Here is a 22,721-nt window from a genome sequence, read left to right as displayed (position 1 = left end):
AAAAGAAAGTTACACAAGGTTTGGAATGACATGAGGATGAGTAAACAACAGAATTTTCATTTTTGGGTGAACTGTCCCTTTAAATTTTTAAAACCTGTTATGGGGTTTAAATAATTTAATTGGTCATTAATGAATTTATTTAGTAAAATATCTATATAAACTAAGATTACCCTTATATGTTGTGTTCATTCATTCATTCAAGTGCACTAATGTACTGTACATAATGTACACACAGTATTCACAGTCATCATGAGTCCATCATTCTGAGAAAGAATTAAGACTAGAGCATCTGTGACATCCATAATAGTGCAGATCTTCCACACTACCCATGAGGCACGGGATTAGAGCACCATTTTCAAATGTGTCTTTAACCTCTGATAAGAATCCCTCAGGAGAAAAACACTTGAACGTGTCTGAGGTCAAAAAACAAATTGGTTTTGGATTAAAACATATTAGATTGTGCACATTTCTTACCTGAGAGCCTCCAGCTATAGGAATAATGCAGGTCAGAAGGTTTCCGATCACCGTTTCCATGGGAACGGTGAGGCTATCCACATGAACAGTGTAGATGAGACTCAAGCAGTTCTGCAGAGTAAAGAGATGCAAGGGTCAATCTAAATATAGGGAAATCTAATAACATCATACCTCTATTGCTAATGTTTTTTTTAAGGTTTTGACACTTATTAGAGATTGAAGCATGACAGGAAATTATTAGAAGAGGGAAATGAGATCAGGATACACCATAGGCTGGATTTGAACCTGTATTTCCTGGCTCAACATGACTGGAGCACGTGTAAAACACTCTGACCTCAGGGCTCAAAAATTGTGATGTCACTTGACCAATCAGGCCACTTCTATGTTGTTACTACATCTTTTATAGGATTTTATGCACTTATGTTTAACATGGCAAATTCTGTGGATTTTCATGTCACTAACCAAACATTGCCTAGCTGGCTGAAATAGATGAGGTTTTGCCAAAATTGCAAGAATGACTCCGTTAGATGACTCTGGGTTGGAAAATGAATCTGTAAAAATGTGATAGTTGTGCCAGTGCTTTCCAGCAAAAGTGTAATTGTAATTATGAAAGTTTGTTTCCATTAAAAATTAAAAAAGGTAACTGCGACTTCTCAATTCTGACTTTTTTTTCCTTCTCAGAATTGCAAGTTTATATCTCACAATTCTAAGAAAAAAGGATATAAAAAAAAATGGGGGATATAAACTTACAATTGCAAGAAAAAAAAAAGTCACAATTGTGACATAAAAAGTTGCAATTACAGTTTGTTTTTTGTTTTTTTCATGGTGGAAACAAACATCCATATTTAAAGGGGTGGCTCAATGCGATTTCACTTTTTTAACTTTAGTTAGTTTGTAATGTTGCTGCTTGAGCATAAACAGCATCTGCAAAGTTACAGCGCTGAAAGTTCAATGCAAACAGAGATATTGTCTTTCAAAGTTATGGCAGTTTAATGCCTACAAAAATGACCGGTTTGGACTACAACAACCTTCTTCCTGGGTTGGTGACATCATAATCCCTGCAATATACAAACACTGCCCCCGGGAACACGCAACAAAGGCCATGTCACGTGCATACAAGTGTTCTTCCTAGTGACGCTGGACTTCGGGAACAATAAAATTTATTTGCACAAAGGCTATTACTGAAAGATGGAGCAGTTCCCACTTTAAAAGCAGAAGCTGCTGTTTATGGGCCCCAAACTTTATGTTTTATTTTTTTATAAAGTTATATAGTTTCTAGGACGTAAAGAAAGCCCAACATGTTTTTGCTCTGCTAGCCAGCTAGCTAAATTCTATTTCAACAAACACCAACAAACGTCAACAAACCAGCGAACTTCTGTTGGTGTTTGTTGGTGTTTCTGTTATCAGTGTACAACATTGTTTCATTATGGCTTTTATGTTGCATTTACCCACATACTCGTTAATGCTATAAATGAAACAATACATTTACAAAAATGCTACTACTCAGTCATGTATTCAGCTACAGTAAAGCTTTAATCAGAACACTATGGGGCAGCAGTAACATTTACAAGTGACAGCATATCTAAACACTAAACATAAATACAAATGAAAATACTTAACATTCATAAACGTCCATTAAAAGCCGTGCTTGCAGAGGTTCTGCTTGACCCTCTTCATCATTACTGCTATCTGGGTCTGATTCGGGCTCAAATTGATATAGCAATATTGATGCCATAAATTTTCAAAACACAGGGCCAGCTAACCAATCTCAGTCCATTGCACATCTCTGAGGGAGGGGCTTCATAGAACCAGGAACTCAACAGAGCGTTTTTAGGAGAAGGGAAACAGCGGTGTAGAATAAAGGTAAAATATTTGAAAAATACAGCGTTTTTTTAAAACCAAGCATTAAGATGTTAAACTGTGCCCCATAAACACAATCAAGCCTAAAAAAAACACTGAACCACCCCTTTAATATTTGTTGAGTTACAATATCTGTATAATTTTCAGCTATTACTAATAAATAACTTTCTTTAACATTTATATTAATAATTGTTTAATTCTTTTTTGTACAGAATATTTGACAATTAAGGATAATAAAATAATAATAAATCTAGATTTTTAAAAGAAAACAGCTAGAAAATACTTTTTTTTTTCTGAAATATAAATTGATGGGGTTTTTTTTGTGATACAGGTCAATGAAAATATTAACAAGACAAGAAAAAATGCTTATAAATCCATACTGTTGAACCGAAACTTAGCCATATGTTTTAGACTTAGTCATATGCAATTTTGTGTGCACGCGTCTCTTACCCTAAAGACCTCTGTGTGGTCCAAACGGGACACGAGGACCAGGCTTTTAGGGGCGTAGAGTTGAGCAGGCTGAAGCACGTCTGGACCATCATCTTCATCGGCCTCACTGGGCTCTCCTTTCTGTAGCTGAACACACACACAACCCATGAAACACCCTCAAACTGGACCTGGAATTACACTCCGAATCAATTTAAACATTATATGTCCAAATCTACAAAAAAAAGTAGTTCCTCAACCACCATAATACATTTTCACACAGCAGTAAATCACCCCACCCATCAGGCCCATTGCATCCTGTTATATAATTTCTCTCTTCCCTTCTCTCACACATTCCTTCGGTTCATCTGCACATGCTCGGAACAAACCTGCGGGTTTTCCACGGACTCCCAGAAGGTGAAGCACGCGCAATAATGCCGCTCGGAGTTGATGTCCGTAAGAACTGACACAAAGAAAGAGGGAGGCTTTCTCTCTGGGACCAGCTGCCATCCACTGGGCTGACAGAACTGAAAGAGATGCCACAAAAATCTTCTTATCAGATCCTATGAAAACACTCTCAGAATTATTCAATATTGCTGGACAAATCTGTGAATTCTGAGATATCGGGACATGCTCTGAGTTTGTTTGTGATGGGCTTACCAGCTCAAGGCCTTGAGGAAAGGGGTTATCTTCCCAGTCTTTCTCTGGGAAACGCTGATGAATCCGGCCTTGACCCTCACTACCTCCTACACAAAAAGAAAGAGAAACAAAAGATTAATAGACGTATAAGGACTGAAGTAACTCATGTAACTTAAGCAAATTTGACGTAAAGAAACTGCCTTTAGCTCGGCTCACATGGTATGATAACTCCATAACCCTCTCTGGAAAAAACATAACTTGACATAATAGGCTGATAATGAGTACTTCCTGACCTATAAACAAAAACTTTATGATGTTTTTGCCTTTGTGACTTTATGTGTTTTAGGATTTATTTGTTATTAGGTTTATTTAGTCCGTAAAAAAAAAAAAAAAAATGATTTCTTAATTTTTCAAGTGGTTTTGTGGGCTCTGCTTTTATAATCTTCCATAAAAATGCAAAAGAAAAAAAATGAAAATACAAAAAAGAAAAACAGCATTTTATACACAATAAATGATAAAATATGTTAAAATATTAAAATATATCTACACATATGAAACATTTCAGCATTCTAAAGTATGAAGCAGGTTGAAAATAAAAAGTAAAAAATAAAAACTAGAAAAAGCACAATATAGTACATAAGATAATAAAAACTACAAATATTACAAAATAACTAAATAAAACAGCAATAAAAAAAAATATTTCAGCATTTTTAAAAAGCAGGCTAAAAATAAAACTTCAAAAAAGGTAAAAAATAAAAAGCATATTTTCTATAAAATAAATTTAAAAAAAATCGTACTCGGTTACTAACGTAACCTCGGTTCCCTGAGATACGGAACGAGTACTGCGTATGGGGAAAGGTCTCCCTTTTTCCCCGCTGCTGAAGCCTTTTTCAATAACGCAGTGTAACTGCACCGTCATTGGTTCACTCATAGACAAGTTGTTGAACCAATGGCGGCGCGGCATAGCTGCGCGGCCTATGGCGACAAAGCGCGCGAATATTCCCGCCGAAATGGGCGGGGTATAGGGCTATATAAGCAGGCGTTTCGCCATAGGATTTCAGTGTCAATCGACTGAAGCGACGACCCTGAGCCGCAGCCTCGTGGCACGGCAAGTGACGCAGTACTCGTTCCGTATCTCAGGGAACCGAGGTTACGTTAGTAACCGAGTACGTTCCCTTTCGATACTTCACTCGTACTGCGTATGGGGAACGAATTCAACCACGCCGTGCCACGGCTGGGAACGATATAGCTTGCATTTGGCCACCCAGAGGGGGGCAAAAAGGACAAGCGGAGGCAAAGCCTAACCGAACCCATGGTTACACTGAAGGAAGATACTTCCTATGGTGGCGTGAAGCGGGACCTGTTGGAAGCCGCTAATCACACCGACAGGACCCGAGCTTGTAAGGTCGGGACATCGAGGTGATAGAACCTGACAAAGGTGGACGGCGAAGACCAGCCGGCCGCCTCACAGATGTCTTGGATGGAAACTCCGTTGGACCAAGCCCACGAGCAAGCCATTCCTCTAGTGGAGTGGGCCCTGACTCCTATGGGGCAATTAGTGCCCAGTGAGGAGTAGCACAGGTTAATAGCATCCACTATCCAACGGGAAATGCGTTGTTTCGAGACCGGAGACCCTTTGGTGCGGCCGCCAAAACAAACAAAGAGCTGATCCGACAGTCTGAAAGACTGTGATCGGTCTATGTAGGTCCTCAATGCCCTGACTGGGCAGAGTAGCTGCAGCTCTGGTTCGTCCGCCGAGGGAGGAAGAGCAGAGAGCGAGATGACCTGAGCTCTAAACGGAGTTGAGAGCACTTTAGGGACGTAGCCATGCCTAGGTTTCAGAACGACCTTAGAGTCACCAGGCCCGAATTCGAGGCATGCAGGGTTCACAGAGAGGGCCTGCAAATCGCCAACACGCTTTACCGATGCTAGTGCTAGTAGCAGAGCGGTTTTTAGTGTTAGGGGCCTGAGGTCGGCTGAACCCATTGGTTCAAATGGGGCTCCTTTCAAGGCCCTGAGGACCAACGAGAGGTCCCAGGAGGGAATAGTGAGAGGGCGAGGAGGATTCAAACGCCTAGCACCTCTCAAAAACGGATCACGAGCCCGTTTCGTCCCACCGATTGGCCAGCAATAGGAGCGTGGAACGCTGCAATGGCTGCTACGTAAACCTTAAGCGTGGAAGGGGAGCGCCCCATTTCCAAGCGTTCTTGGAGGAAAGACAGTATGGAAGATACGTCACTCTCCACAGGGTCTATGTTGCGTGTTGAACACCAATCAACAAAGACTGACCACTTCTGGTCGTAGAGGCGCCTCGTAGATGGGGCTCTAGCCTGAGAAATGGTATTTAGGACGTCCTCGGGGAGGCTAGTCGGCTCCCATCGAGGGACCAGAGGTGCAGAGCCCAGAGCTGCGGCTGTGGGTGCCAGATTGTTCTGTTTGCCTGAGAGAGGAGGTCCCGTCTCAGGGGAATCGGCCACGGGGCTCTTAGAGAGAGCCTGAATAGCTCTGAGGACCAAACCTGGTTCCTCCAGAGCGGGGCCACCAGAAGGACTCTGTGCTGGTCTTCTCTGATACGCCTGATGACCTGGGGGATCAGTGCGATCGGAGGGAAAGCATAAAGGAGCGTGCTGGGCCATGTGTGGGCCAGAGCATCTACTTCCTTCGAGAAAAATGTTGGGCAATGAGAGTTGTCTTCTGAGGCGAAGAGGTCTACCTCTGCCTTCCCGAAGAACTCCCAGATCGTGAGGACCACTTGGGGGTGGAGCATCCACTCGTCGGAGGGGATGTTGCTCCGTGACAACATGTCCGCACCCAGATTGATCCTGCCAGGAACATGAGTCGCTCTGAGCGACTGAAGCCTCGGAAGAGCCCATTCCAGCAGACGTTTCGCCAGAGCGCATAAGCGGCTGGACGAAAGACCGCCTTGGTGGTTCAGGTATGACACCACCGTCATACTGTCTGACCGAACTAGAACATGACGTCCCGTCAAGTAAGCCTGAAAGAACTGAAGGGCTTTCATCACTGCTAGCATCTCTAGACAGTTGATGTGTAGATGGCTTTCCTCGTGGCTCCACGAGCCGAAGGCCGGTCTGCCCTCGCACACAGCGCCCCAGCCCAAGTTGGAGGCGTCTGTTGAGAGCACCGTCCTCCGTGAGACCGCCTGTAAAGGGACTCCGCGTTGGAACCATACTGGATCCATCCAAGGTTTCAGGGCTAGAAGACAGGCCCGATTGACCTTGAGACATAGGCGGCCGTGCCGCCATGCGCTGGGAGGAACCCGGAACTTCAACCAGTACTGAAGAGGCCGCATCCGAAGAAGGCCTAGCTGCAGCACCGGGGAGGCGGAAGCCATCAGCCCTAGCAGCCTCTGGAAAAACTTCAGAGGGAGATAGGCTTTGTTCGTGACAGATGCCGTGAGCTGCTGAATTGCCAGGGCGCGCTCTGGCGAGACTACTGCCGTCATACGGACCGAGTCGAAAACTGCTCCCAGAAACGAAATTCGTTGAGTGGGGCATAGCGAGCTCTTGGCTAAGTTGACCCTGAGACCCAGGCATTGTAGATGGCTGAGGAGCACGGATCTGTGGCGTTCCAGCTCGTCTCGCGAACGGGCTAAGATGAGCCAGTCGTCGAGATAATTCAGAACCCGGATTCCCATCTGTCTCAGAGGGGAAAGCGCCGCGTCCATGCACTTGGTGAAAGTGCAGGGAGCCAGAGACAGCCCGAAGGGCAGGACCGTATATTGGTATGCCACCCCTTCGTATGCGAATCTCAAGAATCGTCTGTGACGGGGGGCTATCTGGATGTGAAAATACGCATCCTTCAGGTCCAGCGAGCAGAACCAGTCCTCGGGGCAAATGTGCGCGAGGATCTGCTTCAGCGTCAGCATTTTGAACTTCCGTCTCATGAGGGAGTGATTCAAAAGCCTGAGGTCTAGGATGGGTCTGAGACCGCCATCCTTTTTGGGGACCAGAAAGTAGCGGCTGTAAAAGCCTGTCTCGCTCTCTGACGGAGGAACCATTTCCACAGCTCCTTTTTCCAGCAACGACATGACTTCGGCCCGGAGGACATGAGCGTCGTCCGGATTGACCGATGTTTGAAGCACCCCGGCGAAGCGGGGGCCGTCGTGCAAACTGGAGCGAGTAGCCCTGGTTTACGATCCCCATGACCCATTCTGACACATCGGGGATGGCCTGCCAGGCCTCGGCCCGAGTGGCTAGGGGTTGAATAATGTTGGGTGACAGACCGCCGTTGAGAGGGTCGTACACCGCGAGGGGTGGAAGAGGAAATTTGCTCTTTTTGTGATGAGGTAAAAATTTGTCCGCCGTGAAAACGGCGTTTGGAGTGGGCGCAACAGGTGTGGGCCCAGCTGTCACTTGGAGTATGTTTCCCACGCCCGGAAATAAACGAGGCGGAGGGGAAATTACTCGTGGGAGCTTTTGGGGTGGTCCGGTCGTAACGGGACGGTCCCCCATCCTCTTCCTGTCCGACGAATCAGGACGACTTCGGAGGCACCGGGTCCAGCACAATCCTGGGCCGGGGTCCCTGGCGCCTCGGGAAGGGAGGGCGCTTCGCAGGGTGCGAGCGCTGGCGATGCTCCTGGGGCGGCGCTGCCTGTGTTGCAGGTGGGGCTGGTTTGTTCTGCTGAGCCGGCGCAGTCCTGGGGCGGCTAGACGCAGAAGCGGAGCTGGAGCGCTTAGGCAAGAAATGCCTCATAGCCTGAGACGATTTCTGCGCGGCAGTAAAGCGCTCAGTGAAGCCATCCACTGCAGGCCCGAAGAGACCAGAAGGCGAGACCGGGGCGTCTAAGAAGGCCGTCTTGTCTAGGTCTTTGATCTCCGTTAGGTTGAGCCACAGGTGGCGCTCCAACACGACCAGGCTGGCCATGGAACGACCGATGGCCTGGGCCGTAGCCTTCGTAGCTCGCAGGGCAAGATCCGTGGCGCTGCGGAGATCTTTGAAGGCTGGCGCGTCGATTCCAGACTCATCCAGAGAGCGGAGGAGTTTGGCCTGGAATGCTTGAAATATGGCCATGGTGTGGAGCGCAGAGGCAGCTTGGCCCGCCGAGGTGTAAGCCCGTCCAGCCAGAGTAGAGGTGGTCCGACAGGGCTTGGAAGGAAGGGCCCTCTTCGTCTTCCAACCCACAGCCGCGGGAGGACAGAGGTGAGCAGCCACCGCTTCATCTAGGGGTGGCAAGCGCTCGTATCCCTTCTCCTCGGCGCTGTCGACGGCGGTGAGGGCGGAGCGGTGCGTAGTGTGGAGGCGGGCAGAGTAAGGAGCGCGCCACGACTTTGTCAGCTCTTCGTGGACCTCAGGAAAGAAGGGCGCTGAACGCTGGCGAGGTGCTTGGCGGCGGCCTGGCAGAAACCATTCGTCCAGGCGGCTGCGAGACGGCTCCTCTGGAGGGGCCCACTCGAGGTCCAGCTCTTCAACGGCTCTAGACAGGATGCGGAAGAGCTCGGCATCCATGCCCTGGCCATGCTCGATGGGTTCCAAGGGAGGCGGTGGAGCGGGGTCTTCCGGCTCGCCAGCCCATCCTTCCGCTTCGGAAGCCGCAAGAGACATGGAGTCGTCTTGTTCGTCGTCTGTTCCCCCGAATGAGACGAGGTCACTCGCTTCTGCGGAGGGACGCTGCTCAGGGCGAGAGAACAGAACGGGAGAGAGTTCCCTGGGAGGAGAGGGCGAGGCACGCGGGGGCTGGGCCGGCGTGAGCTCGCTCAACTCCTGGCGCTGAGTCGCTCTACCCCGCTGTCTTTTCCTCGCCGGCTCGCGGGAGGAAGGAGACGGGAGGGCGCGAGCGGCGAGATCGCCTTCAGTGAAGAAGGCGACCCGCGAGCGCAAGGAAGCGAGACTCATACACTCGCAGTGCGGGCATGAGTCTCCAGCGAGCGCGCCGTCTGCGTGGGGCTTGCCCAGGCAAGCGACACACTCGCTGTGTCCATCGTCGTCGTGCAGGGGGCCCTGCAAGTACCACATGAGTGGCGGGGCATCGTGAGACGCCGCTGCCGTGAAAACGGCAATTGGGTGGCTCTTTTAGAGCGGCGAGGGCCGCGGAAGCTCTTAGAGCGGTGAAAACCGCTGGAAATCGCTCTTTTAGAGCGGCGTTTAAGCCGTGGATGAAGCTCTCAGGCGGCGCGCCGGATGGCGGCAGGGGACGCACAGGAAGCGGCCGGAAGCGGGAAGCGGGAGGCGGCGGCTCGGCGACGGCGCTAGAAGCTGCAGTCCGCGAGGGCGCCGGCGCTTTCTTCCACCGGCGAGTCCAGGCGAGTCCGCTGCGGGAGCCTCTTCAGACGGCGGCGAGAGCAGAAGGCGGCGAGCTTCTTCGGCTTCAGGCGGAGATCAGCGAAGAGAAGTAGATGTCGTCGCTGAAGGAGAAAACACTGAAATCCTATGGCGAAACGCCTGCTTATATAGCCCTATACCCCGCCCATTTCGGCGGGAATATTCGCGCGCTTTGTCGCCATAGGCCGCGCAGCTATGCCGCGCCGCCATTGGTTCAACAACTTGTCTATGAGTGAACCAATGACGGTGCAGTTACACTGCGTTATTGAAAAAGGCTTCAGCAGCGGGGAAAAAGGGAGACCTTTCCCCATACGCAGTACGAGTGAAGTATCGAAAGGGAACTACAAACATTACAAAATAAACCAAACCAAAAAAAATACTACAATAATAAATACATTTTGAAGAAAGCAGGCTAAAAATAAAATTAGAAAAAGCATATGCTATATTGTAAAAAATAAAACAAACAAACAAATAAATAAAAAACCATAACACTAGCATTTTGAAGTATGAAGCAGGCTGATACAGTGCAAGTGAGAGCTGAAAATGTCGCAACAGTCGAGGAGAGGAGGAACAGCACCTGTCTGGAGCTTTCTACAGCTTAACAAAACCATGAACAGACCCACTATAAAGCAAACAATGACCGGGACGTCTTCCAAGACCCGACACACAAATCGGAAAGTGCATATGCACGCACACAAATTAAATCATTTTGCAGGGCTGGACGATCCAATGTACAACGCTGACCGCACTCCAGAAAACCATCACACAGGAATTCATCTGTCTCTTTGAACATCTTATCAGATATGTGGCAACCACACACACACACATACACATGACTGAGCTACAGTAGAAGGTCTGTTGAAAAGCAAGTGTTGTGAGATTGAACACAGGGACTTTGTCAGATAGAGAGCGCTCTTATTGCACAGAGGAATCATGGGATTTGAGCCTGAGTTAATTTAGACAGCTGTCCCTCTTCACCCAGAATAAATGAGTTAGCGACCCAGCTCCTGTGCTGCTGATGGCACGATGACCAGCAGGACAAGACTTTAAGTGTCAAACCAAAGCCTTATGCAAGAAAAGCCCTCCTTTTGAGTAAAGGACAAAGGTCAAAGGTTAAGAATGAACACTGTATTTGAGCCCAGAGTCTCGTGCTTTGGACGCGGCTCACTTATTTGAACAATATTCTAGAAAACTTGGTCTAAACAAAGTTTCTTTTCTTCAAATCTAGACTTTTTGTACAATTGTACTAAAATTGCATTCCCATAAATTTTAAGAAAATGAAGAAAATATAAACAAATAATTAAAAATAAAATTAACATATTAAAATGATGAATTAATGTATTAAAACTTCTCAAATCCTCTTCCTGAAGAATATTTTTTAATGAACATTAATAATAATAATAATTACAATAATTGTTGTTGTCGTTCATAATTCTTATTATTGTAATAACATTATTTATTTATTTATTTATTTATAGTCAATATTGTCATTAAATTAATTCTCTTTTGTTGTGTTTTATTTTTGTTTATTTTATGTCTTTGTAAAACTATATTAAAATTGTATTCCCACTTCTTCTCCATGAAGGTGTGGAAAATATAAAATAAACAAATACAAAATAAAATAAAAAAAAAACATTAAAATTATAACATCAAGCCTTCTTCCTGAAGATTTTTTAAATTAACATGAATTATTGTTATTACATAAATATTAGTGTAATATTTTTTATTAATATTTTTATTAAATTAATTATGTTTGTTTCCTTTTATTTGGCTAAGACCTGAATGCATCACTCTTTAGGTTGGAATGAACCAAAGACAAGTTTGTTAACCAGTAAAATAACCCTAACCATTAAACCATAAAATATAAACTGTTAAATAATAAAAAGCCCCACCATTTCCAGAAATTGGATTTTCCCCAAACCCCCACGTGTGTGCAAGCTTGCACGTATAAAAAGGCGACTCACTATAGCTAAGTGAGTGATGTGGTGCACATGGTTGATGGTGCTATAATAAACTGAGGTGTAAACGACCACACCCTCCGCCTTAGCTCGGCTCATGAAGAGTGTCATGTTTACTCGAGAGCGATCCAGGTGAGCCATAAACAATGAGGCATTGTGGGAAACTAACTAAAGATTGATACGTGCAGTCTGGGTGTCATCAAACAAGCCTGGAGTTGGAATAAGACTTTAACCGCTCCCTAAACAAAGAAGCCAACCTACTACTCATTTAAGGTTAGAAACAAATAGCAACAAAAACTCAAACACTCTCATCTCACAAATGCTGCAGATGACTTTATGATCTCACCAGACAGGGTGAAAATTGTACAATTATTAATAATGGCAATATTAATATTATATAGCATTGCTATTCAAAAAAATACTGTTCCTACTCTGTATTAATTTCTACTACTTTTCCATAAAAGTGTGGAAGGAAGGAAAGTTAGGAAGGAAGCAATGAAGCAAGGAAGGAAGCAAGGGTTAATATATAGGAAGGAAGAAAGAAGGAAGGGTTAATATTATATAGGAATGAAAGGAAGGAAGGATAATACAATTAATATTGTATAGGAAGGAAGGAAGGATTAACATTATAAGTGAATGAATGAATGAATGAATGAATGAATGAATGAATGAATGAATGAATGAATGAATGAATGAATGAATGAATGAATGTCCCACCTTCCATTTATTTCCTTACAATCTAGACCAACAGGGAACATTTTTTGGTACAGTTTAAAAAGGTAAGACTCTAGCCTACAGCAGAAAGAGATGCAATTCAGCTAGAGTGGATACAAGGCAAAATAATACCTGGAGTCTATCTGGAGTGTGTCCAAAGTACAGGCACCACAATAGAGCCTATTCACAACACTGTACGCAGCCAAAATTAGCCTTTTGCGAAAATGATCTTTGGATAGCACTTGCCTGGAGTTCTCCCGTATGTCTCCAGATATTGGGGCGAATCAAGATTAAGACAGTCGGTGCAGAGCAAACCCACCAACTTCAGGTGATATTCATATACGGTTCTGGCCTGCTGCCAAGGCCCACAGGCGGTCACTCTATACTCTACCCCCATTTAGTGGAACTGACATGTTATTGCCACAGGGTGAGAGTGCAGACTCAAGATTAGTTTTGTTTTCTCTTACAATAAATAAGAAAAAAAAAAAAAAAAAATCAGCAAATGCGGCCAAGTAACAAATCTGAGCCAGAATCAGCGTGCCAACATCAAACTGATATTTGAGTCCTGCAGCGTGTTGGGAAATCTAAAACTCGCTTTCTTTCCCACCCCTCCTACTTTTCTGCTATCTTAGAATGAGAGTGAAAGTGACTAGATGAGTGAAGGAGAAAAAGAGACGTCCAAGCACAAACAGGCACTGTTCTTGCAACACTAATTCATGCCGAATTCCGGCATTCCGTAACATTCAGATTCCAGAACTCTGGTGCTCCCAAATAACAGCTGAGTCGGCAAACGAGGCTTGCGTTTTCTCAAGAATATTCCCGAGGGGAACGTTGTGAAAGACCTAAACATAAGTTATCAAGACATACACGAGCATTTAGCACATTTAAACCCAAGATTTTGCATACATGCACAATTAGGAATGCTGCACACAAGGCTTTGGACAAATCGGAGCAGATTTCTGACCTCATTTTTGGACTCAAGGGACAAAGCAAAAAGCTTGGAATCAAAACAAGTGAGTTGAGAACAAATCCAAAGCCAGACGGAGTCAATGCAAGTCTGAGAACCTTCTGAAATCTGAAAGGAAAAATGGGGTCAGCAGGATTTTAAGGAGGTCGTATAAGGTTTCTTAAAGGTCTATCAATGCAATCCACCTTGTTTGTGGGACCAGACTACCAAAAACCTTGCACCTGAGATATTGGCTCGTGAATGGGGTCGTATGGTGCGTGGACATGGGGAATGTGCTTGGATATTCTCACAAGACAGATCTGGACATATGAGACTTCAATTAATCTTTCCCAGACAAGGCTTGCTTGTTTAGAACAAAGGAAATGCTCAGGTGTATATGATCCAAAAGCTAATTGTGACTTTGATTATTATTTATCGGCACACAACGGTGATGACCGTTGGAATTTGTTTCCGCAACTTTCATGTGATTATCACCACAGAATTGCACTGTGAACTTATTATGAGGCCAATCCCCCGGAGCAACCTAGGGTTAAGCGCCTCACTTGTGGGCTCCCGTTTTGCAGGAATCGAACCGGCCCTGAGGTTTAACCACTACAACACAACACCTAATCATTTAATGAGGCCTTGAAAGAACTTAAAGGAATAGTTTACCCAAAAATGAAAATTATCCCATGATTTACTCATGCTTAAGCCATCCTAGGTATATTTTCTTTCAGACGAACACAATCTTAAATGTATCCTAGCTCTTCCAAGCTTTATAATGGTAGTGGAGGGGGGGATTTCTCGCGGTTCAAACAAATAGGGCTGGGCAACAAACTCAAGCTCCTCCTCTTATATTGAAATCAGACATTTCTCTTTAAAAATGATTGTTTTAGACAAATTTTTGACTGGTGTTTTGTTTTGCTCTGCTTTATCCTCTCCACATTCATCATTACATCATGTGTCGGGTCAGAGGTTACTCTTCCACCGCAAACTGATGCACACGGCCGTCTGCCGGAAGATAGTTATTATAGTTAATAAAGTTTTAAAAATGGACACTTTTCTTACAAAAACCCATCACTTCGCTTCAGGAGGCCTTTATTAACCCACTGGAGCCGTATGTATTATTTATGATGGATGGATGATATTTTATTTTTTGGCTTCCTAAATGTTTTTTTGGCTTCATAAAAGCTTGGAGGAGCCAGGAGATTTTTAAATATCTCATATACACCTAGTCATATACACCTAGGTGGTCATATACACCTAGGATGGCCAGAGGTTGAGTAAATCATGGGATAATTTTCATTTCTGGGTGAACTAACCCTTTAAATCAGCAAAAATCTGTTTATAGGTGAAAGTTCAAACAAATCAATGGGTCTAAACTATATAAACTATGATCCTGGCACACAACTACAAAGCTCTCAAATCTCATTTATGCAATTAGGAAAACATGCAGATATACACGCAACACCTTGCAAGTAAGATTGACATATACCCTGAATGATCAAATTACAAAGCACTTCTGCTTTACTATGACTCACAAGAGTGTCTGGTTATTAATAGGGAAATTTCACCCGTTCCTTCATGAAGGATCTGAGAGAGACGCCACGAGACAGTCACATCGACCTGCTAGTCTGACTGAAGCAGGTGAAGTGAAACCAAAGGCAGGTGACAATACAGCAGTCACTGTGGGACAGAAATCACAAGATTCCATCAGATTATTCAATGAGAAAACTGATGCATGAACGCCATCAATGTGGCACTCATGTATCAATCACAGAGATGACAACTGAAGTATGTGGTTAGCCATGAGTAATACAGACTTCCTTAACATACAGACAGCACATTCTGAAGCAACTGCGACTGTGCACCACAGGAATTCACTATCATGCTTGTGTAAGAGACAGACATGCAGCGTGGTTGCGACTGTGTGTTGGCGCACGTGGGTGGAGCAGCAAAAACAAGTATGTAGGCTAGCAAAGTGAAAAGACTGGACTGCATTATATAGTTCTCAAAGAATGTCTCGCCATTATGTGGCAGTTTTTCAAGAATTAATAACAGTCTAATCGTAAAACCTGTCTCTTAAAGAGTTCAACGTGGATTCTCGAGAAAGATTTGGCACAGTACCAAAACCTAGAAAACCGCAGCCTGCTCCTTTGGCCTGCGCCCTACGTTGTCAAAACAACTCGTCGCCATGGTTACAAGGACCTGAAAGGCCACAGTTAAGCGTGTCAGGGAGTATAGCACAGGCTAGGTGGGTAGATACAGGAAGTTGTCAACCACCATCTATGCAAGTGGTTCTCAACTGGTGGGTTGTGACCCAAAATGGGTCATGGGTCTGTTCAAAATGGACAGACTAAATGCTAAATATAAATAATAAAAGTTGACTGAACATGAATAATGAAGGATATGAGTTTTAAACAGTCTAACCTGTCAAACCCATGACATTTAAATTGCAAGGTATATGAATTTTATCATTGACTACTGTTCAATGACTGTTTTGGGTCAGTCAGATGTTTTGAAAGAAGTATATTATGCTCACTAGGGCAACATGTATTTGATCAAAAACACAGTAAAAACGGTAATATTTAAAATAAGTGTTTTGTATTTTGCTATATTTGAATTTTCAGCATCACATGATCCTTCAGAATTCATTCTAATATGCTGATTTGCTGCTCAAGAAACATTTCTTAATATTATTAGTGTTAAATGTTGTGCTGCTTAAAATTTTATGGAAACCATGGCATTTCAGAATTCTTTGATGAATAGAAAGAAAAACAGCATTTATGTGAACGAGAAAACTTTTTGTAACAGTACAAACGTCTTTGTCACTTTTGATCATTTTAATGCATCCTTGATGAATAAAAGTATCCGCTTGTTAAGTCATGACGTAAGGAACGCCGCTTCCGGGTCCAAGCCTGAATTAATTTCACTTCAGAATGCCATCGACGGCCGTTTATGAGCGCTATTTATTCATATTAAACATTAATCATTTTAAAAAGTTAAACATTTTAAATACTTACAGTCTACACAGTAGTTTCCGTGCTCACAGCGTCACAGACATTAATATTGTAACGATTTATAAAAGATGAATCACTGTCTGGCCATCTGGAATTTTGGTGTGGAGATAAAGGTTATGATTATACTTTTTTGGAAGTATTACACCACATCATGTGTGTATATTAGAAAATGAAGTTGTGCTTCTGATGCAATAAGGCACAGACCCGTTTTTCATGTTTGATACTGTAAAGCTGCTCGATTTTAAGCAATCTATTGAATCAAATGTCATATAAATGACTTTACTGGAGCGCTAATTTGCAGAGCTCATGTTAATATACCCATGTTGTTATGATCAGATACTTTTTTTTATGCTTTCTATAAAAAATGCTTGCTGTTTTCTCATTTTTGTTGTGTTTATTTTGTTACCGAGAGGAAAATGTACAGCACATATTTACATATTCATCTAAACGTCACTCTCAGCAGTGTGGGCGGCGTCAGATGTCCGTTAACATTTTACCCCTTAAACGAAGAATAAAAAACAACATTGCCGTGAGTATATCGGGGCCTTAAGTTTGTTTAAAAAAAAAAGCATTGTTAATTTTTAATTTTTTTAGACAAAACAGCAGAATAGTTATCAGCCAAAAGAAAATATATTAATCAGCCAGATATTGTTGCCTCCCTAATAAACACAAATGCTATTTCTGATGCAAGAATAACCACTAGTGAGTCAATGGCTCAATGCACCTTGTACAAATTCAGACCCAAACTCTTGGCCTTGATCGTTCTGGGTGGACTTGCACCGAGAGAATTGCATCTGCCAAACAAAATCTGCTGTTGCTCAGGGATACCGTGAGCGCAGTTTTCTTTTCTTTCTGTGCAGAAAAGCTCTTCAACAAACTCACATCCTTCCTGCACGCCAGCAACCACCCGTCCCACAACCGCATTCAGCCCTGGCTGCTTTTTCAATAGAGGAAATACTCGAGCTTCAAGAAGACTTCCACACTTTTTTTAGAGAGAGCACTAGTTTTCAACAACAAAACAACACTTCATTACCTCTAGAAATACAACGTGGCTTTTGGTGTCATTCAAAATCCCCCCCCAAAAAAAAATCCTAAGCACAGTTTTATGAACACCAACAATTTAGATTTGTTTGCTCAGCCACAATGACGTCAGCGACGTGTGAAACCGTGGTGCTCCTCTTGTCTGTGTTCTATGCAAAGAACTGCGGTTTTGATATTTTAGGTCGGGCACTTTGGTTTTCAGTGGACAAGTACTGGTCTTTCCAAAAACTCTTAAAGAGCTTATGGGCTTCAAAGACAAACTACTGTCACAGCATGAGACATAAATCGAGTTTTATTTAGATTACGGATAAACACTCTTACACACACTGACACAGAGGCCTTAACTGCTGCATTAACAAGGATTAGGGCTGGGAGGGAAACATTGCAATGATTTTAATGAGCTTTTTATTTGGCTGTTAAGTTTCCAAAAGGCCACAATATGAGATTAGTTTCGTGCCCCATTGTTATGTGACAGACAATTATGAGAGCGTTAAGAGGTTTGAATCAGTTCAAAACATTATTTTCTACAAGCTGATTCAAAACTGTTTCAGTGATCAAGAGTGGCAAGTTGTTCTAACAAAAAAAAAAAAAATTATATATATATATATATATATATATATATATATATATATATATATATATATATATATAGTTTATTTATTTATTTCTTTCCCCACAAACTATGACCCCCTAACTGAACCCTTTACACAAATTGATCACAGAAATAAAAGCAGTATAAATAAAAATGAATAACAGTTTTCTCTAAGTCTCATTAAGTGCAAACAATAAGAGCAACCATAATCAACTCTCTCAATATTCAAATTTTTCTCAAATTTTTCTTCAAGCATCATACAGAACTAAGAGATGGTTACAACTACACAGCCTAGCCTAAGATAGTTTTTATATTGGAAGATATTTGCATGCATCAGAGAGCTGCTTTTGAATGGAATGTGCGCTTGCGTTTTACTTTCGCTTTCGGGATCATACTCTGTGAATAGGGAGCGCACATTCTACAAGAGTAGACATTTGTCAGACGCTTAGGCTCTGCTGTGCTATGAATCTTCCACCATGGTCTTGCCAGTCATCTCGTCACATGATCAGTGAAGTCTGCACCAAGGTTATTATAGTTTTGCATTTTTCATTAGCTTTTATTTTTATTTCATTATATTTCATTTACTTTATGTTTTCAAATTCAGTTTAGTTTTAATTAGTTTTTAAAGTGGGTTTGCTAGTTTAGTTTTTATTTAGTTTGCTAGTTTAATTTGAAAATGCTTAGTTTTAGTTTAGTTTTTATTCGTTTTGGTGTTAGTTTTAGTCTTTTTGTGTAATTTAATTGTTATTTGTCAGGGGCAAGATTCAAAAAGGTCAGAAAAAGTATTGTGTAATAGTAACTCAACAAAAACATCATACAATTTTAAAAAATATTCATTCAAAAATAAAACCAGTACATAAAATGTACATATGGGCACAGATATATAAACAGTCTCAACACTCCGCAGTAAGTGCAAAATGTGTGAAAGTGACGTGTGCCAGTAAAAAACCTAAAGAGCCAACAGACCAAAGAAGACATACATGAACCGCATGTATTAAACCCATTTGTGTGTCACAACAAGACATTTCTGTCAGATTGTCAGGGAGCTCAATCTGAAAAAAGAACATGACAAATAACAAATAAAAAAATAAAGCTTTAAATAAAACTTTTCAATTTTTTTAGTGTGTGTGCGTGAGTGTGCATGGGTGAGATAGAGAATTCACACCCTATACAAATACCACAGCTGTACAATTTTCACACCCTATACTAAATTTACCCTATACAATAGCCTACTCATCTGGATTGAAGCAGCAAAAATTCAGTGTAAGAGTAAACAAATAACATTCAATATTTGAATCACAGCTTATATAGTGTTTTGACATCGACAACCCAAGTGCATTTTACCTCAAACTTGCGACTGAACTTTTCTAAAGTAGCAAATCGCTTCTCAGGTTGACATTAACACACTGACAAAATTATATTCAGAATTAAAAATATTTTTATACCACTTTTTAATGTGTGATTGTGTAAAGGTGTTCACGAGATACCATCCTTTCGCGAACTTGCTTTCAACGTCGAACACTCGTTCTCATGGAGACGTGGTGTGCGTGTGTGTGCGCGCGTATATGTGAGAGAGACACGCAAGTGAGAGACGCAGGGAAATAAAAGGCAGCTGAACGTTATTTGCTCTATGAAAGACACTGACAAAGACAAAAACTAAGGACATTTAATCTATCATTTTATTTTATTTTAGTTAGTTTTGCCAAACACACATTACAGTTTTGGTTAGTTATCGTTTTTTTGTAATGCCTCATTTTTATTTTTATTTCAGTTAACAATGTTTTTTCCAACCTAGTTTTCGTTTTTTCATTCATTTTCGTTAACGATTATAACCTTGGTCTGCACTACATTCCACTCCGCAGCCTGAATTAAATGGTTTTTATTTCTATAAAAAGTGGAGGCGCAATGTAAACGTAGCGGTGACATATTCTATCCTAATTTCACCCTCACACTCCGTCATGGCAATATCGCGAGACGGCTTTTCACCTCAACGAGAAATCTTGTCACATTTTAATCTCACGAGATCTCGCCACATCTGTATTAAATATCATTCTTTGTGTTTAATCATGAAAAATAGTCTGGGAAAACAAACATTTCTTATTTTAACAAGGTTTTTACTGTGTTTTACATTATTTTTTTCCTAATCAAGTATTCTAAATGTACTTCACAACAACAGCTATTAGCTCAAAATGATTGATAAATAAAGAAATAACATTTAAAATAAACAATATTTTAAATAACATCAAATGCTAACACATATTCAGAATTTCTAACAAGGATATGCACACGTTTTACAATTAATCTCTTCATGACACTAGATAAACACAGACACCCATTCTCTCTCACATACTTTAATATATTTAACTAACCTCCGGCTAATATCTACTAAGAGATAAGTAGGTACGTTTTAGGTACCTTGTATACCTAGTCGTATCAATAATTAAACAATGCAAAGGACTAAAGCTCAGTGTGCGACTGATATCCTGCATGAAATGCGAAAAGCAAACTAAAAGAACGCACTTGGACTCCTGCTTACATAATGCTGACGTCATTGGTAGGCATTCCACATCAGCAGAAATTCCAAGCCTTCCAACAAGGTTTGGAAATCATATGGAAAGTAGTAGTGAAATTAGTTTTTCTCCGGCAAGGCCAGGAAAGAGGCAGCCAGAAGACATGAGGCTGTGACTGGTGTTTAGATTGAGTGAAGAAATTATTAGCACAGGGAATTCAGGGAATACACATAGCAAAAGTGCCAACAGTTAAGAGTAGACGTTTGATGTCTCACTATCCTCCCACACGGCAACAACACATTCTGTGAGAAAGCATCTATGGCATGCTGTCAATTAGGACATGAAACAATTTTAACATGCCAGTCAGTTTGTGAAAAAGAAAACATTGCACTTAGAATGAAATTCTCTGGGGCAAGGTATTGCATAACACACACACGGTTTTAAAATTTTAGCCACAAAACATTACAAATGATCAGCTGAGAGTAGTGTGACAATGCAAAGTTTTGAATTACAATGACCGACAAAATAGTGAATTTTTCAACTCATCTTGACTGTGTCGCTTCACATTTCTGCTTTGAAACGTTTCGACCCATAGACTTCCATTGTAAGTGCAGTACTATAAACATGCCATTTCAATTGAAAGCAGGACACAGATGATATCGTTAAAGACATCACAGATTAAACAATATCTTTTTTTCAATTGACATTGACTTTGCAGGGTTATTTTGTCATTGCCTCTATCTGTGAGGCTTAAAGCTTCTCATGCTTTTAAACCAACACTCAAGAGTACTGCCTCCCTTGCTGTATAAATGATTCATGTCTATGTAAGATGACTCAGAAATGTGTAATAATGGCAAAACTATAACAAATGACTCAAAAATGGAGAAAAAAAAATTAACAAGCCAAGCGCCCAATGAAAGGTTTGGAGAAACTGACATTGGTAAGTAAATGAAACAGTGGACTTTATAATAAACTGCCACATAATGGCTTAAATTGAATTGCAAAAACTATAGTCTAACCCTCGCTGATGTGAGTAAAGCAACCGGTTCAAATCAAACACAAAAAAACAACTACAATATTGAATAAAAAAATACAATTAATAATTTTGCATTAATTCATAATATTTATTTACTACTTTAATACTTTATGTATTATTTTATTATTAAAATTAATAATGATAAATGTTAATAATAATGACAATTATTAGTTTTATTTTTAAACATATAAATCAACGAATTAATAAATGAGTGAGTGAATAAATGAATGAATGAATGAATGAATAAAGTTTTTACAAAAATTATAGCCTGAAAATTGATGAACCAAAACAACCTCTGAAGAAGGGAAACCCCCCAAAAGAGATGGTGAAAATCCTGCAAACCACACCAGAGCATTATGCTTCACTTGAACCAAGCCAACCAATCAGATCCGTTTTTCTGCAAATAGGTACTTTTTATTTTCAGCTATGGACCAATCGGCTTCACTGCACTCTCTACCAATGGGTGGGCTGCAGCTGAAACCAAGATTAAGACAGAAAGAGTGGGATGCCAGACTATAATTCACTCCTCCGTGTCTGAATCCCAACAGCCACAATGCCAAAGACCCCTAAATATAATCCAGTGGGTCAGCAATGAAAAAAAGAGGATTTAAAAGAATTACTTCCCCGCAGCCCCATAGGCATGTGAAGAAGAAGATTTTCAGTCTCCACCCGAGGGGTTTGGGAGGAGGAGAGGGCCACATTCCCAAAATACCAGGGAAGACCATGAAAGGTTTGCGGCCACGGAGAGCTCGCTCCCCCTTCCCGCCCTGACCTCCATGTCCCTCCAGTAGAGACTGCTCATTGACCCACAAGACCTCTGAATATGAAGCATACAAACAGCTATTAACTAGTCACTGCTTACTGTGTTCCGTTACCAGATCTAATTATTTTATGTCTGTGTATGCGTGTAAAGAAAAACCCAAAGCTGAACAGTAAGTTTTTGCAGGATACTTTGACAAATAGAGAGTTCCAAAAACACTTTCAACTTATTCTAAATCATGCTTCCAAGAGGATCACAAGTTCGACAAAACCATGTCTATGTTGGCCAGATACATGAGTTTTAAATTGCAACAACCTCCAATGCGTCACACCAAACCAAATGTTTGGGATTGCACGGCATAAAAAGGCACATGTACAAGATCAACGAATATAAGATGACAATGCAGTACTAGCCCAATGAGGCATGTGACAGTTCCATTACACGGGCCCTGGGACAGCAGCCCAAC

General features: G+C 42.0%; 1 protein-coding gene across 5 annotated transcripts in view; it reads right to left on the bottom strand.

Moving 5' to 3' along the window:
* Positions 1-22,721, bottom strand: part of sbf1 (SET binding factor 1) — a 61,564-nt gene that overhangs the window by 33,220 nt on the left and 5,623 nt on the right. For all 5 annotated transcript variants that reach the window (XM_067391701.1, XM_067391705.1, XM_067391703.1 and 2 more), the window contains exons 2-5: positions 3,421-3,506; positions 3,150-3,287; positions 2,785-2,910; positions 475-585 (exon numbers count right to left, since the gene is read on the bottom strand). In XM_067391701.1, the coding sequence (XP_067247802.1) occupies positions 475-585; positions 2,785-2,910; positions 3,150-3,287; positions 3,421-3,506 (461 nt within the window). The remainder of the gene's footprint in view (positions 1-474; positions 586-2,784; positions 2,911-3,149; positions 3,288-3,420; positions 3,507-22,721) is intronic.

The sequence above is a fragment of the Chanodichthys erythropterus genome, chromosome 8, assembly GCF_024489055.1.
Source record: "Chanodichthys erythropterus isolate Z2021 chromosome 8, ASM2448905v1, whole genome shotgun sequence".
NCBI classification, from domain to species: Eukaryota; Metazoa; Chordata; class Actinopteri; order Cypriniformes; family Xenocyprididae; genus Chanodichthys; species Chanodichthys erythropterus.
Note: the sequence above shows the minus strand (reverse complement) of the source record. Positions and strands in the feature narration are given on the sequence as shown.